The sequence below is a fragment of the Nanorana parkeri genome, unplaced genomic scaffold (genome assembly GCF_000935625.1).
Source record: "Nanorana parkeri isolate BGI_ZX_2015 unplaced genomic scaffold, ASM93562v1 scaffold392, whole genome shotgun sequence".
NCBI classification, from domain to species: domain Eukaryota; kingdom Metazoa; phylum Chordata; class Amphibia; order Anura; family Dicroglossidae; genus Nanorana; species Nanorana parkeri.
Genome location: NW_017306660.1, coordinates 13,298 through 30,603, shown reverse-complemented (window position 1 = coordinate 30,603; position 17,306 = coordinate 13,298). Strand labels below are relative to the sequence as shown.

At 47.2% G+C, this 17,306-nt stretch overlaps 1 protein-coding gene across 1 annotated transcript in view; it reads right to left on the bottom strand.

Moving 5' to 3' along the window:
- CLMN (calmin) overlaps positions 1-17,306 on the bottom strand; it is a 32,518-nt gene that overhangs the window by 14,814 nt on the left and 398 nt on the right. Inside the window, exons 2-4 of the mRNA XM_018559387.1 lie at positions 13,674-13,735; positions 2,212-2,307; positions 695-778 (exon numbers count right to left, since the gene is read on the bottom strand). Coding sequence (XP_018414889.1) covers positions 695-778; positions 2,212-2,307; positions 13,674-13,735 — 242 coding nt within the window. The remainder of the gene's footprint in view (positions 1-694; positions 779-2,211; positions 2,308-13,673; positions 13,736-17,306) is intronic.

Below are 17,306 nucleotides of genomic sequence, written 5' to 3'. Positions count from 1 at the left end.
TAATCCGCATTCTGCACAACGGACTGACAGCTGTCGTTGAAGGACACACGCGCTGAGGGGAGTACGAAGGCCGTCATCGCTGAACTCCTCCTGAGAATACTACCTGCCTGGCGGTACTCAGTATTGAAGACAGAGGATCAGCATGACAGCCAGGCAACTCAGATGAACAGGTCAAGGCAGCCATGTTCTTTCTCAGGGCACATACTGTAAGGGTCTATTTATAAACAATTTGTAGAGCATTTCACCCTACGATTCTTTCTAAGGGGAATATTCACAGAGGAGCTGAAGGACCCACCTGAAGCTTCGGCTGATCCTTAGCATTATTTTTACTTTTACCTTCTAGAAACTACACTTAATACTGCCTATGACATTGTTACAAGCTGGTAATATCCTTTCATGAGCAGCTTCTGCCAGCTCAGTTCCTATTAACACAAATGCACCCCCAGAACTACATCTTCAAGGATCCCTTTCCCTACACACTGTGGACCAGATAAAACTATTGAATCTGCACCAAATATTTGACACACGGAGAATTAATTATAAGGAATGTGCCAAATAATTACTTGAAGGATATAAACACTACTATGAGATTCGCACACAGACCTCTATCATGTGCCTGAGTACCCTGCAGCACCCGAGAGGGGAAACGAAACACACACACGAGACAGACAACTACATGGACAAAGGCACTTACATTACTGTCTTCTAGAAACTTCAGCGCCTTGGCAATGTTATTCAGCCGGAATATGCGATGAGTTGACGATTTGTACTCGTGGAGCTGACAATACAAACAGGAAAGGCTTTGTTAGGAAGCTGCTCCAGCAACGGATACAAGGTGCAAAGGGGACCTGTATACAGATATCAACCATGATTGTTTTATGAGCCTCGCTGGGTGGATAAATACATAGTAACAAAAGGGCTAAAATACCTGGTGAAGATGCTGCTCCGTGCTCCCTCCAGTACTGATCACTAGTAGTTATCAAATCAGGAAAATTCCTAAATGATCATTCTTTGATCCTCCTGATTAAATATTGTAAAGTCCCCCTCCACCCCTGCACTTATGGATATATACGTGAACCTAGGATGCATACGCAAATGGCAATGGTGCAGAACGTATCAGGTATCCGTGCTAGACTTGTGCGCCGTCAAAAAATTTGTTCAGTTTAGTTGTGTTTCGTAATATCCATTATTTCGTATTTCGTAATTCGTGTCCGAAACTCAATTTGGATTCGTACGAAATACGGATTTTCGTTAGTTTCGGCACATTTTGGTAACTTTACGAACATTCGTTATGATGAAGTTAAAAAGCAAAAATACCTTTGTTAATATATTGGAGTCGATGTGGTAGTTGTTTTTGTATCCGAAATACGAATTCCGTTAACGGATTCCGTATCCGAATTTCGTATTACGGACTTTAAAAAAAAATACCATCAACTCCAATATAAATGTACTTTGCTTTTTACCTTCAATATAGCGAATGTTCGTAACGGAACGAAAATACGTCAACAGAATTTCGTATTTCCTGCCTGTGTATTGTAATGCAACTCTCAGCAGCAGCGGATCCGTATTTCGGATTAAAAAAAAAATCTTGTCATGTTGTTCAACCTCATTTACACTTTTACAGGGGTAATATTAGTTCCTGTTTCAAAGAAATTCGGATCCTAAATTCGTTAACGGAATTTCGTATTTCGGATATAATTCGGAAACTGCCATTCGGATTTCGTATGCTGCCGAATGTACGAATTTCAGGAAAATTCGTACGAATTTCGATTCGTAACTAAACGAATCGCACATGTCTAATCCGTGCACATGCTGGTGTGAGAGAAGTAATACTACGGTCTTCGTGTACAGTTAACTCTGAATTGATGAGCTGTGAAGGTTTTTAAAGCCCAACTCCGGGCACAAAAAAATCACCAGTATTAGAGCAGTCCAACATTCCATTGGCAGAAACAACCCCCACCCCCAGTGGACTTGAATGGGCTGTCAATGCAACACAGTGCACCAAAAAAAAATCCTGCACTTTTTTGCAATCCATGAAAACACAGATTATTCACATCTGTGGATTTTTTTTTAGCTATGTATATATCTGCATGCACTACTTTCAAGAAAGATGCTTTCAATGGCTTTGTGGCAGCTTTAGGATATTTTTTAAAGTGCATTAAGCAACCCAGGTGAGCCCCAACCCCACCAGCAAACCAAAAATTGACTTACCAGGTTCTGCCCTGTTAGGACCTCCAAGAGAGCCATCAGGATTCTACCGTCTTGAATATCCACAAACAAATCTTTAACTTCCATTGGTGGGTTGCGCTATAAAGACACACAAGGGTGACAGAGTATTATTACCGTGCTAACCAATGAACCAACACAGAGGAGGGGACGTGTAACAAGACTGATGATAATATTGCAAAGTGAAGGATAAGGCTGGGTATTGATGTGTAATTGGCCTAAAAAAAAAGGAAAAGAACTTACATTTAGGGCTCATTCACTTCAACATGGACCACTGCGCTATATTAGGGCAGCCTGTTCATTTCAATAGATTGCCCAATGCACCACAACAGATCACAAATCCTGTATGTAGCATTTTTGGTAGCGCAGCATGACACACGTCCGTTGGCAGAGTGCATTGGGGTGACATTCAGAATGAATCCTCAACATCTACCCCCACAACTTCTATAATCCCTCCTCCACACCTACCTCCTAACTCCTATAACCAATCCTCCACACTTACCTCCCAACTCCTATAACCAATCCTCCACACCTACCTCCCAACTCCTATAACCAATCCTCCACACCTACCTCCCAACTCCTATAACCCCTCCTCCACACCTACCTCCCAACTCCTCTAACCAATCCCCCACACCTTCCTCCCAACTCCTCTAACCAATCCTCCACCCCTTCCTCCCAACTCCTCTAACCAATCCTCCACCCCTTCCTCCCAACTCCTCTAACCAATCCTCCACCCCTTCCTCCCAACTCCTCTAACCAATCCTCCACCCCTTCCTCCCAACTCCTCTAACCAATCCTCCACCCCTTCCTCCCAACTCCTCTAACCAATCCTCCACCCCTTCCTCCCAACTCCTCTAACCAATCCTCCACCCCTTCCTCCCAACTCCTCTAACCAATCCTCCACCCCTTCCTCCCAACTCCTCTAACCAATCCTCCACCCCTTCCTCCCAACTCCTCTAACCAATCCTCCACCCCTTCCTCCCAACTCCTCTAACCAATCCTCCACCCCTTCCTCCCAACTCCTCTAACCAATCCTCCACCCCTTCCTCCCAACTCCTCTAACCAATCCTCCACCCCTTCCTCCCAACTCCTCTAACCAATCCTCCACCCCTTCCTCCCAACTCCTCTAACCAATCCTCCACCCCTTCCTCCCAACTCCTCTAACCAATCCTCCACCCCTTCCTCCCAACTCCTCTAACCAATCCTCCACCCCTTCCTCCCAACTCCTCTAACCAATCCTCCACCCCTTCCTCCCAACTCCTCTAACCAATCCTCCACCCCTTCCTCCCAACTCCTCTAACCAATCCTCCACCCCTTCCTCCCAACTCCTCTAACCAATCCTCCACCCCTTCCTCCCAACTCCTCTAACCAATCCTCCACCCCTTCCTCCCAACTCCTCTAACCAATCCTCCACCCCTTCCTCCCAACTCCTCTAACCAATCCTCCACCCCTTCCTCCCAACTCCTCTAACCAATCCTCCACCCCTTCCTCCCAACTCCTCTAACCAATCCTCCACCCCTTCCTCCCAACTCCTCTAACCAATCCTCCACCCCTTCCTCCCAACTCCTCTAACCAATCCTCCACCCCTTCCTCCCAACTCCTCTAACCAATCCTCCACCCCTTCCTCCCAACTCCTCTAACCAATCCTCCACCCCTTCCTCCCAACTCCTCTAACCAATCCTCCACCCCTTCCTCCCAACTCCTCTAACCAATCCTCCACCCCTTCCTCCCAACTCCTCTAACCAATCCTCCACCCCTTCCTCCCAACTCCTCTAACCAATCCTCCACCCCTTCCTCCCAACTCCTCTAACCAATCCTCCACCCCTTCCTCCCAACTCCTCTAACCAATCCTCCACCCCTTCCTCCCAACTCCTCTAACCAATCCTCCACCCCTTCCTCCCAACTCCTCTAACCAATCCTCCACCCCTTCCTCCCAACTCCTCTAACCAATCCTCCACCCCTTCCTCCCAACTCCTCTAACCAATCCTCCACCCCTTCCTCCCAACTCCTCTAACCAATCCTCCACCCCTTCCTCCCAACTCCTCTAACCAATCCTCCACCCCTTCCTCCCAACTCCTCTAACCAATCCTCCACCCCTTCCTCCCAACTCCTCTAACCAATCCTCCACCCCTTCCTCCCAACTCCTCTAACCAATCCTCCACCCCTTCCTCCCAACTCCTCTAACCAATCCTCCACCCCTTCCTCCCAACTCCTCTAACCAATCCTCCACCCCTTCCTCCCAACTCCTCTAACCAATCCTCCACCCCTTCCTCCCAACTCCTCTAACCAATCCTCCACCCCTTCCTCCCAACTCCTCTAACCAATCCTATACACCTACCTCCCAACTCCTATAACCAATCCTCCACACCTATAATTCTATCTGTCCATCCCTGAGTTTTACATAGCCCTGCCAGACAGCAAAACAAATGACCTGAGTTATTTTCTACTGTAGTTAAACAAACAGACAGGTCACTACCCCACCCCCCAGCCTTTGACTGGACAATAAAAGAACAACATCTCATTCCTTTGTTTTCTCTTCCTATCAGCATACTCCATGTCAGGATGTTTGCATGCAGCACACCTGATTGGCCCTTTCTTTCTCCCTCTCCCAGTTTTACTTCTACTGTACAGAGAATTATAAGGGACTGATAGCAAGTCAGGAACTTGCCCTAGTTGAATTTAAAACTACATTTTAATTCATCTATGCACGGCTACATTCATTTGTGTTTTTCCAATATCTGCCTTGAGCTCTGTTTGTTTTAATCTATAAGTAATTCGAATACATAATACTATGATTATATATTTGTAAGAGCCGCATACAGTTATCAGAATTCATTATCTTTGGTGAGAGGGGTCCATAGAGGTCCAGCAGAGAGAATAAAATCTAATTAAAACTCTAATATTTTAAAGTCATATTCCACTCTTTGCAAAATCAATCAATCAATCAATCAATCAATGCACCCATATAACGAAAAGAAAAAAATGCAGTTATAATTTTTTTGCATTGGAGCCTGCAAAGCATTGCAACCATCATTAGTGGATGTCGGATGCAATGCTCAGGCTCCTGCAGACCCAGGTCCATACGGAGGTACGGGCAGGGGCGTCCCGAGGCCGGGTGTCACCTGGAGTGGGTACTAGGTGACACCCCACCGTGACGTAATTGCGCACGACGTCCTGACGCACATGCATAATAATGGCCATCTTGGTGATACCTTCCACCGGCCATCTTGCTGATGGACGCCGGCAGAGAGAGGAAAGGGACGTTCACCCGGCGGGATAAGGTATGCCGCCGGGTCCCCACCTCTCTGGTGCAACTACCGGGCTCTCGGCCCATCGCCGAGTGTCTGACTTTTCAGAGTGGGTCATGTCAGTCATTTTGGTGTCACCTCTCCAATGGTGTCACCCGGGTGTGGGCCGCACTCTCCGCACCCGCCACTGGGTACGGACCTTTGGTTATGGGGGTGGATTAAGTTATTAATGAACTACAAGTGCAGTGATGCCACCACGCTTATGTTCCATTGAGATTTATGACGACTGTACAAACAGCGCTCTCGGATGGTATGTGGGAATTGCCTGGGAAGTATGTGTCCCTGACTAGCCTGCAGTCCTAGAGGACAGGAGGAGTGCCTGTGTTTGTGAAGACCAAAAAGAACAAAAGTGAGGGCGCAGAGCTAAGAAGGGTTATCTGACAAAAACGTCCTTTTTTGTCGTTCCCCTTGCAATGTTCAGCCCAGTCAGATAACCCTTCTGTAAGCACCATGCACGTTCCACGCATGCGCCAAGTACCGCTAGGCAGAAGAATACGCGCATGCGCACAACGACCACTTCCCACAGAAAGACGCGCAGGATGGCGCACAGGAAGTGATGCGCAGATGGAGCGTGTTCTAAGAAAAATGTGCCAAAGGCGCACAGGAAGTGATGCGCAGATGGAGCGTATTCTAAGAAAAATGTGCCAAAGGCGCACAGGAAGTGACATAATTGATTAGTTCACTTCCCTATTTACCAAGCCAGCCTGTCACTTACTTGCTGGATTGTCTTATCAGCTCCTGTCTGTGTTGTGTCTCCTGTTTCCTGTCTTGAATTATTAGATTGCCGTTGCCTGGATTTTGACCCGTTCCTGCCTCCACTACCTGCCTTGACTGCCAACTGCCTTTTTGACCCTGGACTTTTTTAATCATTCTTCTGCCTCTTCCTTCGGTACTCCAACTGACCTCCTGGATTTTGACCTCGGCTTGCCTCGACTTTGAATTCTGGATTACCCTTCTACTTGCACGGTTTCATAACTACTGGCACTCGTGCCACTCGGTGTCTGCCTGGCCTCTGTCACCATCCTCAAAGGCTTTTAGACACGAGGTGCAAGGGAAGCCTCCTCAACCATCCAGTCTCCCAGACCAGGTTCGTAATACCTTCTTAGCTCTGCGCCCTCACTTTTGTTCTTTTTGGTCTATTGAGATTTATGAGTCTCTCTGCCATGCTGACAGATGGGACTTATCTGGCTGTGATCTTTATTGCCTCAGCACAAGTGAGTCCCAAATAACTCTTTAAGCCTTTTATAGCTTCTATAACATCTATTACCAGTGGATGAGTTAACCTAAACAAGCAGGTCTGGTAGAGGTAATGACCCAGGTGACCCCACATTCACCCAAAAGTCATAAACCTGAGTTACAATATCGGGCTCCATTTCATAATTTGGAATTGGGCGATGATAGTGTAAAATAAAGATTCATCCTCCTCCTGCTTTCCATCCCCAGCCCTGCCCTAGGGGCCGGCTCCGTGACACCCCCCTCAAGGGCTGATAAAATATGCTGTCAAGGAACTATTAGAAGGGCTTTTGTTGCAAAACATCCAGAAAAGAACTCGAGTAACATCAAGAAGTCTTAACATCGCAGAAGAGTTCCCCTTTAATCTCTGGACATCATCTGCTGAACGCTTGCTTGAAGCTGTAGCTCGCGGTATACTGAGACGCCGCAGCTGAAGCGGATCCCGACAATTGTGCCGGCATCTGCCCAGCTGCGTGACTGACAGCTGGCACTGCCTATCTAAAGGCAGAGCCAGCTGTACCCGCCCCCTCCCCTGTCTGTTCCGCCAATCAGCGCTGGAGGATCGGAGCGGGGAGAGGGGAATCCAGCCCCTCCCCTGTCACGGCAGAGAGCCGTGACAGGATTGAGAGGTGAGCGAACGCCGGTATATGTTCGCTCACCTCCCGATCTACTGAGCCGACCTGTGACAGTCTCATTGTCACAGGTCGGCTAGAACTATGAGGTGAGTGAAAAGCACTCACCTCATAGTTCTCCTTTTAAGTGTTTTAAATTGTCTCAGCATTTGCTGGGCACAGTCTGTGTTTCCTTTAAAAAACACATAGTGGCCGCGAACGTTTGGTGGGTAAAGGGTTAACTGCGGAGTTACCCCAACCCTGGTGACGATCGCTCTCAGTCTGCTGGCCTGAGATTGTGTCCTGCGAGCTGGGAATCTCTGTGCAGGTTGAGAGTGGTATCACCACGTCCTTGTGACGCCCATGCTCGGTTCAGCACTGTGTATAGTCACATGTGTGATTGACGTACAGCGGGTTTGGGCCGGGCGTACGTCACACCATGTTCCATGTAATACCCTAATATGGGGGTAACACCAAACATGCTATAAAAGGTGGAATTATCCTTTAACATAACTTCATTCATTTTCAACATTTTAAAATCTGCAACTTTCATTAAAATAATCCCTTTTGATGCTGCCGTAACCGGTCCTTGTTCAGGCGCTTCCTGTTGTAGGATGGCAATGTCCCTGTCCCGCATTTATGTTGACTCTCTGTCTCACTGGCTCCTCGTGGGTATGACAATTGATCATTTTTAACACGCATTACACAGGCATGGTGCACTGTTGTCACCATCAGGAAGCCCACTCTAACAAGTGCTACGCAGCCATCCATGTCGTGCATATAGACTGGAAGTGGATGCAAAGAAGAGGCAACAGATCAGCAGATGCAACAAAGGATGAAAAAGTGGAAAACAAAATAAATAAATAAATAACCAAATAAAATGACTAAGGCCTTGTTCACACCAAGCGCAGAGCAGATCAGTTGCAGAACGGATCAAAACTGCGTCCAATGTATTCCAATGGTATTTTTTGCTCCAGTTCACATCGCAGCGTGCAGTTGCAGAGCAGATCCAGAGCAGGTGAAAAAACTGCAGCAGGCCCTATTTTACCTGCTCTGGATCTGCTCTGGAACGCATCAAAACCGCATCAAAAACGCATGCAAATGCCTGGAACACACTGAAAGCCCATTTTAAACTTTAAAAAAAAATGTAAAAATTTTTTTTAAACCAAAAAGAGGCCAGAACACATCAAAAATGCGTCAAGAACGTGTCTAAAAGACTAGCGTGCGTGTGCAGAAACCTGACTGGATCTGCTCTGCATTTGGTGTGAACAAGGCCTAAATAAATACATTAATAAATCAATAAATACATTGATAATAAAAATGTAATAACAATAATAATAAAATAAATAAATACAAATATTAATTAAATATAAAATAAATACAAATGATAATAATAATTGTTTATGATACACAGTGCTTTAGCAGACTAGAGGTGGCCCAGTTAGGGTTCACATCCACAATAAGCTATACTAAACATAGGACAATACACAGCACATATCTGAAGGTAGAAAATTAAAAAGAGGTGAACTCCAGTCACCAGATTGAAGCCAGAACAAAGGTGCTTTGTCACCCGTGTATCTCATGTATGTTGGCACAGGCGTGGTGCGAGTATGATGTGAGCAGAGATTTATTCTGCAGCACACGTCTGATACACGTCACCCCGCAGACAGAGGAGGTCATGTATGCCCCCAGTGCCATTGATTACTGTCTGGGGTGAATTGCGCTGCGGGCGACACAACGCCAATTGTCAGTTATTTAGGAAGCCTAGAAAATGACCCGAGAAGAAGCAATCGGCAGCTCGCCAGTAAGTGACACAGTCCAGGCCTGCAGGACTCCGGCCTCGGGGGTCTGGAACGCCGAGCTTTTATTTATTCCATTACCTGAGCACCGCAGGAAGCTTTCAAAGCAACAAGTGCAAGTTTAAATACTTTCTGGATGAGGAAGATCAGTTAGGGTCCGGAACTCTCTGCCACAGGCGGTGATTTCAGCAAATAATGTGGAATTGTTCAAGAAACTTTTGGACGATTTCTTAAGGGACCGTAATATACAGGGGTCAGTGGCGGAACTACTAGGGTCGCAGAGGTCGCGGCCGCGACCGGGCCCTGGAGTTCGGCCACTTGGAGGGGGCCCAGGACAGGAGGAAGGGGCCACTGGTGACCGCTGATTACCAGTCCCGGGACCTCTTCCTCCCGTCCTGGGCCCTACATGCTTCACGCTGCTCCCCTCATCTTGTTCCGGGCGCAGCGTGAAGCATCATCCAGCCGGGCAGCAGCCAATGAGAGGGAGCGGTGTAATCCCCGCCCCCTCATCACACAGAACTGCCGCCGAGTGCCGAGTGCTGCGTACACGAAGGGGGAGACCGAGACAGGGAGCTGGAAGTATCAACGAAGGTGACATGGGGTCGCTGGGGACATGAAGGGGGAGATGAAAGAGGACAGTGTTTTTTTTTTTATTCCCTTGTCTAATTTTGTTTAAAAAAAAAAAATCTAATTTGTGTCTTCTTGGGGGGGGGGGGCCCTTCATGGGATTCTTGCATGGGGCCCTGAGGTCACTAGTTACGCCACTGACAGGGGTACAGGTACTCCTAGAATGAGATCCTAATAGGTTGGACTTGATAGACTAATGTCTTTATTCAACCTCAAATACTATGTAATTTAAGGGTTAAATGATCCATAGTACACAGTTCCAGGAAGCCAAGAAAATCGATTCTAATCTCAAATGTAAAAAATAACCTTCAAATGTATCTGAAGATAAAACTGTTTTTTTAAATATAGTTTTAGAGTAAGGAGAGATTATAATCCTATCAGGCCTTATTTGCATTCTGTGAGTCATTGGGGAGATCTCCCTTCACTTCCTGTCTGAAAGATAGAACAGGAAGTGAGAGGAGATTTTTAGAAAGTGAGGGGAAATCCCCAAAGGAAGATTTCTCCGCCATTGCTGTGTATGGCGATGCTTGAAATTTGTGGCAGTCAGGCACTCCTGGATATACTGTATGCAATGGATACATAGTTACATCATCTCACGAAGTTAGAAGATGGCAGTCCTGCCTTAGCCTGGGTTCACACCTTTGTGCTGCATGAACGTGCGCCAAAGAACGCGCTTTGATGTTTGTTCACACAACGCTTCAAAAACGTCCAACGTGCCATTAGACTAAAACAGCACCCTAAGAACATCTCGCCGTAAAAGAATATAGCCTAAAACAGGGGTGTCCATTAGGTCGATCGCAAAGCAAACACTGGTAGATCTCACTGACCAGAGCTCCCTCCCGCGGCGCTAGTGTGGCTGAATGTGTTAGATGCTGCAGACGGGAAGGGGCGGGACAGCTCTCCATGGCTGCAGCGTCAGCCACACTATCCCTGCAGGAGACAGCGCACATGGGAGAAGAGCCGGGAATCTGCTGCAGTACAGGTAAGGAAAGATAGCCAGGAGAGAGAGAAGAGACAGCCAGAGGAGAGAGAGTGAGAAGAGACAGCCAGAGGAGAGAGACAGCAGAGAGAGAGAGGGGGGAGAGAGCGAGAAAAGAGAGAAGAAAGAGGAGAGAGAGAGAGAGAAGAGACAGCCAGAGGAGAGAGACAGCAGAGAGAGAGGGGGAGAGAGCAAGAAAAGAGAGAAGAGAGAGTGGAGAGAGAGAAGAGACAGCCAGAGGAGAGAGAAGAGACAGCAAAGAGAGAGTGACAGGTGAGAGCGCGAGGAGAGAGAGAGTGCAAGGAGAGAGAGAGGAGAGGGAGCGAGAGAGAGTGAGAAGAGACAGCCAAGAGAGAGACAACAGAGAAAGTGACAGGGGAGAGAGCGAGGAGAGCGCGTGTGAGAGAGAGAGAGACCTTTTAAATAAAGGTGTTTTTTTTCGTTGGTAGATCTCATTAAGCTCGTCAATTGAAAAGTAAATCTCAAGACAAAAAATTGTGGGCACCCCTGGCCTAAAAGAACAGCCTAAGAACATCTGACCAGGAGAACAAACTGCCTAAATAGCCTAAAAACATTCAACCAGAGGAGAAAATTGCCTAAAAACATTGTCACAATAGCCGATTTATTCGCTGAGAATGAATGAAGTTTTGCTGGACAAATAGATATGTAATGTTTGTGTAAATAGACCCCACAGTGATCTTTATTCACACAGTCAAGTCTAAAAATAACTTTAGCAATTGTTCAGTCATTATATGGACTAAGCTACATTTCTACGGCTTGCTCTGTGTTAGTCTTGAATGTTCCCCTCCTTTGGCCTCTGTAAATCATTAATTGGATTTCGCAATCTGTCCCAGTACGATTGGAGACGGAAGCTCGGTGACTCATTCTGTCCCGGCAGCGAATGGGAAGTGATGGATTTTTTTTGGCTGGTGTTGCTCCCAAGAGCAGAAGTCCCAACAAATGATTTCACTTTGACAGGTAAAGGGTAGCAGGGTTGAACAGGAGGGTCTAGTCTTTATTCCGTCCTTGTTCCTGCACACAGAAGTCCCGGAGTCTCATATGAGTCTGATCTAATTACTGTCCTCGCTCTGACAGCTTCTACAGGAGCTAAAATCTATAAGGAGAGGGACTGACGGCTGTCAGTGACAGGTATCCACCGGTGTGAGGATCTCTCCAGGTAAGTGTAATAAACAGTCCCTTGAATTGAGGTTTTGATGAGATGGAACCGCTGTCTTTCACTCTAAAAGGACTTCTTCATTCAAAATTGGTCATTGAGTTTTGAGCGGATCACCACCAACTTCTTATATATTATACAATCTCCACAAAAAGCTTTCTCTGCAGTAGTTTGTGTCTCTGGCCCTCCGAATGAATCACTCGCCTCTCCTGGGATCTAGTGATGGGTCTCCTCTCTGGAACATTGCTGCCAGCACTTTCACCCAAACCACAACCAATCAGGAGACAGCTCTCCTGATCAGCACCACAGCCAATCCAGGGACAGCTCTCCTGATTGGCACAATAGCCAACCCATGGACAAGTATCCTGATTGGTACCACAGCCAACCCATGGACAAGTCTCCTGATTGACACCACAGCCAATTAATGGAAAGCTCCCCTGATTTGCACCACAGCCAATCCATGGACAAGTCTTCTGGTTGGCACCACAGCCAATCCATGGAAAGCTCCCCTGATTGGCACCACAGCAAATCCAGGGACAGCTCTCCTGATTGGCACAATAGCCAACCCATGGACAAGTCTTCTGATTGGCACCACAGCCAATTAATGGAAAGCTCCCCTGATTGGCACCACAATCCATGGACAAGTCTTCTGATTGGCACCACAGCCAATCCATGGACAGCTCCACTGATTGGCACCACAGCCAATCCATGGTCAAGTTTTCTGATTGGCACCACAGCCAATCCATGGACAGCTCTCCTGATTGGCACCACATCCAATCCATGGACATCTCTTATGATTGGAACCACCTTTACACTGCTAAGAGAAATAAGGCTTAGTGTTCTTCAGCCAAGCATCCTCTGCTGCAGTATTTACCTGTATCCCTGTGAGCACTCTTTGACTCCAAGTGTGCCTCCATTATCTGTGTCAGTTAATGACTTCAGTGTTCCCGATAACTCCAGGTTTGCCTCCAGTCCCTTTGTCATCTACGGAAACCAGTGGGCACAGTAACTCAGAGTGTGCCTCAAATCCCCATGTCATCTAGTGACCCCAGTGCACTCCATTCCCTGATTCCTCTAGTTACTCCAGTGTACCCAGTGACTACAAGTGCACCTCCAGCCCCTATGTCATCTAGTGACTTTGGTGCACCCAGCGAGCCCAAGATTGCCTCCAGTCCTTGTGTCATCTAGTGACCCCAGTGCACCCACTGACTCCTAGTCCACCTCCAAACCCTGTGTCATTCAGTGGCTTAGGTGAACCCCTGTGCACCTTGTGTCTCCCAGTGCACCCATGTCCTATAGTTACTCCAAGTGTGACCTTGTACCTCCAGCTTGCACCTGTGTACCTCTGCTATACCTGTGTCTCCTCTCAGCCTCGTATACACTCATGTTTCACCTGGACAGTCCCTCTTTCACTGTTTATGGACTACTGTCCATGACCACCACAAGGTCCATGCTACGGTGTGACATATCTGACCCAATAATTTGTTCTGCATTATAGATGATCTGTCTATGGAGAACGACTCTATCGAATGGCTCTGTGCTGTTTGGCGCAATCGTGAACACAGACAATAACAAGTGGGGAAGAGCTTTAACGTTTGATAATGTTTTTAAATGCTGATGGCTCTTTTCTGACCTATGATATAATTGGTGGCGTAAATGGTGAGTTGTTATGTTTGCATGGAGTAACACTTTAACACAAGTATTATCTTGTCGTACCTTTTCCAGGTGCAGGTTTATCCAACGCGTAAACGTTCTTTTCTGTACATTCTCCCGTTCAGCTAAAAGGAAAAATGGAAAAGCTGATGAGCACAGCAAAAAAAAAAGGATGCTACATATCAATTCCAACGTAAAGAAGCTGTAACATTTAATCACTAAAATCTTATATAAGCTGCAGCTTTTATGAAAATAATCCCTCCTGATCCTGCCCTGAAGGTCCTTGTTAAAGTTTATGTGGCCGGTGAGGACACCCGGCGCTGGATCCCTGGAGAGGTAAATGTGTCTATGGAGTGGATGGTGGATTATGAGGACAAAGGAATGTAGTCCCAAAGTTTTAAAACAAAGGTTTGCATACACTTCTTGTTATAGTGTGACAATACCCTACCCCTGTCCCCAAGGGTTAGAAACCCCGTCAGATTTTATAGCTGTCTGTGTCACCACTGGGGCGATGCACCCTCTCCAATTGTCCTGAAGACCACTGTCACCAAGACAGAAAGTGCTGGGTAATCCAAAATGTCATCGTTGTCACCAGACCAAGAATAGAAGGGGGGGGGATCTTTCAGTGGGGACACCTGTTCAGTTGACAACTGTCTAAGAGGGCCCCGATTTTCAAAAGATTTCCTCTCACTTCCTGTTTTATCAGTTGGACAGGAAGTGAAGGTAGATCCCCCCAAATGGAACACAGGAGACAACAAATCTTGTCTAAGAAAGGTTTCCCCCTCACTTAGGGGAGGTTTCTTCTCACTTCCTGTAGTGTCTCTAGGACAGAAAGTAAAAGGAAATGGCGCAAGCAAAAAACAAAACCTGATAGGTCTCTAACCCTTTTGTACTCTAACAAAGGTTTTGGCTTTACATATACACGTACTCAAGGGTCCATGTACTGGTTGTGTTGTGCGTTAATGTCCATTGCACTAAGGCAGCCCATTCAAAGTGAACGGGCTGCTAACACGCCCCAACATTCCTAAAACCAAAACGTGACCCGTGTCGTTGTCAATGTCAGTCCCTCTCCCAGTGCTACATACTACCATGCATCGCCACGTGTTATTGCATCATAAAATGCAGGTGCGTTGCATTGAATGAATGGCACTCGAATGGAACCCACATTAGGTGTGTCATTCTGCATTGCACTAACACACATGGCACCACACAAGTATGAATCCCCCTTAAAGGAGAACTATGAGGTGAGTGCTTTCCACTCACCTCATCGTTCTAGCCGACCTGTGACAATGAGACTGTCACAGGTCGGCTCAGTAGATCAGGAGGTGAGCGAACACATCCCGGCGTTCGCTCACCTCTCGATCCTGTCACGGCTCTCTGCGGTGACAGGGGAGGGGCTGGATTCCCCTCTCCCCGCTCCGATCTGCCAGCGCTGACTGGCGGAATGGACGGGGGAGGGGGCGGGTACAGCTGGCTCTGCCTCTAGATAGGCAGAGCCAGCTGTCAGTCACGCAGCTGGGCAGATCCCGGCACAATTGTCGGGATCCGCTTCAGCTGCGGCGTCTCAGTATACCGCGAGCTGTAGCTCGCAGTATACTGAGCTTAGGGTAACGGGAGGACACAAACTAGCGTCCTCCCGTCACCCTAGGCTCAGTATACAGCAAGCTGCAGCTCGCGGTATACTGAGACGCCGGAGTGGATCCCGACATCGACGTCGAGATCCGCCCAGCTGCGTGAGTGACAGCTGGCTCTGCCTATCTAGAGGTAGAGCCAGCTGTACCCGCCCCCTCCCCCGTCCATTCCGCCAGTCAGCGCTGGCAGATCGGAGCGGGGAGAGGGGAATCCAGCCCCTCCCCTGTCACCGCAGAGAGCCGTGACAGGATCGAGAGGTGAGCGAACGCCGGGATGTGTTCGCTCACCTCCTGATCTACTGAGCCGACCTGTGACAGTCTCATTGTCACAGGTCGGCTAGAACTATGAGGGGAGTGAAAAGCATTCACCTCATAGTTCTCCTTTAATGTCAGGAAATGTAACAATATAATGTTAAAAAGGTGTGCGGCCAATTAATAAACATGCAGTTTGAAGCGAATGTAGCTATTTATATAAAATAAGTCAAACTTTGATCATTTTTAATGAAGCATTGACAATACGACCCTTCCCGCACAATGGTGGAATAGGCTCAGTCATCCAAGAATGAGATTTGGAATCTACAGGAAGGGGATTATGAAGAATACAATTGAAGCAGAGTTTTCCTGTAATAGATAATATTCTACGTGTCAGGAGGCCGGGGCTCCGGCGTCTGTCAAGGGAGGCAATTAACGCAGTTAAAAGCCGGGTTATGATATAGCAGAAGTGTTCATTAGGCCATTATTTCACCACCTGCACAAAGTCGGGTTGTCAGCGGTGATGTCACCGTCCCCTATACAGAGAAGGTCCCTTACATCCTCTGCACTATATATCATTCTTACAATAAGTTCGGCACGGCTTACATTTATTATAGGTTCCCATTGACAGACGTAGCCGGTCATTAGTCGCTGAATTTTCAGCTATTAAGAAAGACACCAATTCACAGACCTAAATATCTCCTTGGAACATTCACCTTTGTTCATTCCAGGCATGCTCCAGGCACGCTACATGTATGATAGATTATTATCAGAGTAGTACAGTATTGTATCATGTTAGCCATCGATTAATGCAGAAAGTGATATCCCTATATTGGCTATTAACGCTCCTCAGACGTAGTGGCTGCATTACTTGTCTTTTTTAGGCTTCTTCTCTGTTATTTCAACCTGGTCATCTGGACAGTATCACACTTCCTGTCTTTGGGTGGCTACACTCACTCCCGCACTGTATCTCCATTTGTCCTGAAGACCACTGTCACCAAGACAGAAAGTGATGAGTAATCCAAAATGTCATCATTGTCACCAGAACAAGAATAGAGGGGGGGGGGACTTTCAGTGGGGACACCTGTCCAGATTAGGGTTTTGAATGTTGCGTCCGGGCTTCATGGCAGCTGAAACCCAGACACAATATGTCTGTCAGACAAAATTAAGATGGGGGCTACTGGCCCCCCACTGAAAATAGTCTGAACTATGATAATTACAAATGAATAGGTTGCGCCATATGAATAAGCCATGAATCATTCTCCCAAAAAATCTTTCGATGCGTCGCTAGAGTGTTCAGGTTTCGATGGAAGATAAGGTGGCAACCCTAGTTCAACTGTCTAAGAGGGCTCCGGTTTTGAAAAGAGTTCCTCTCACTTCCTGTTTTATCAGTTGGAAAGGAAGTGAACGGAGCACAGGAGGCAAAAAATAAACTTGTGTATGAAGGAATTTACTCTCACTTTGGGGAGATTTCAGTGGAGGAGCAGCGTAGCCACCCTTGGACAGCAGCATTGTCAGCCTGCGTGGGGAGTAGTGTTAGATGGGCTAGTAGATTTAGATAGACTTTACATATGTGACTAACAAATTAAAGCCTAACGCCGGCTAATGCTAGCAATAAATGGCTCGATTTCCTCTCGTTCAGCATTAAGGCAGGGCCGGATTTCCCACAAGGCCAACCAAGACCCGGCCTTGGCCAAGCAGGTATGTTTACAGCGAGGAAGCCGCCGCTTGTTCTATACAAGTGATCTTAGCGACATTGTATGCAGCCTGCAGGTCTCCCATTCTCCATTGGGGGGGGGGGGGGGCGTGACGG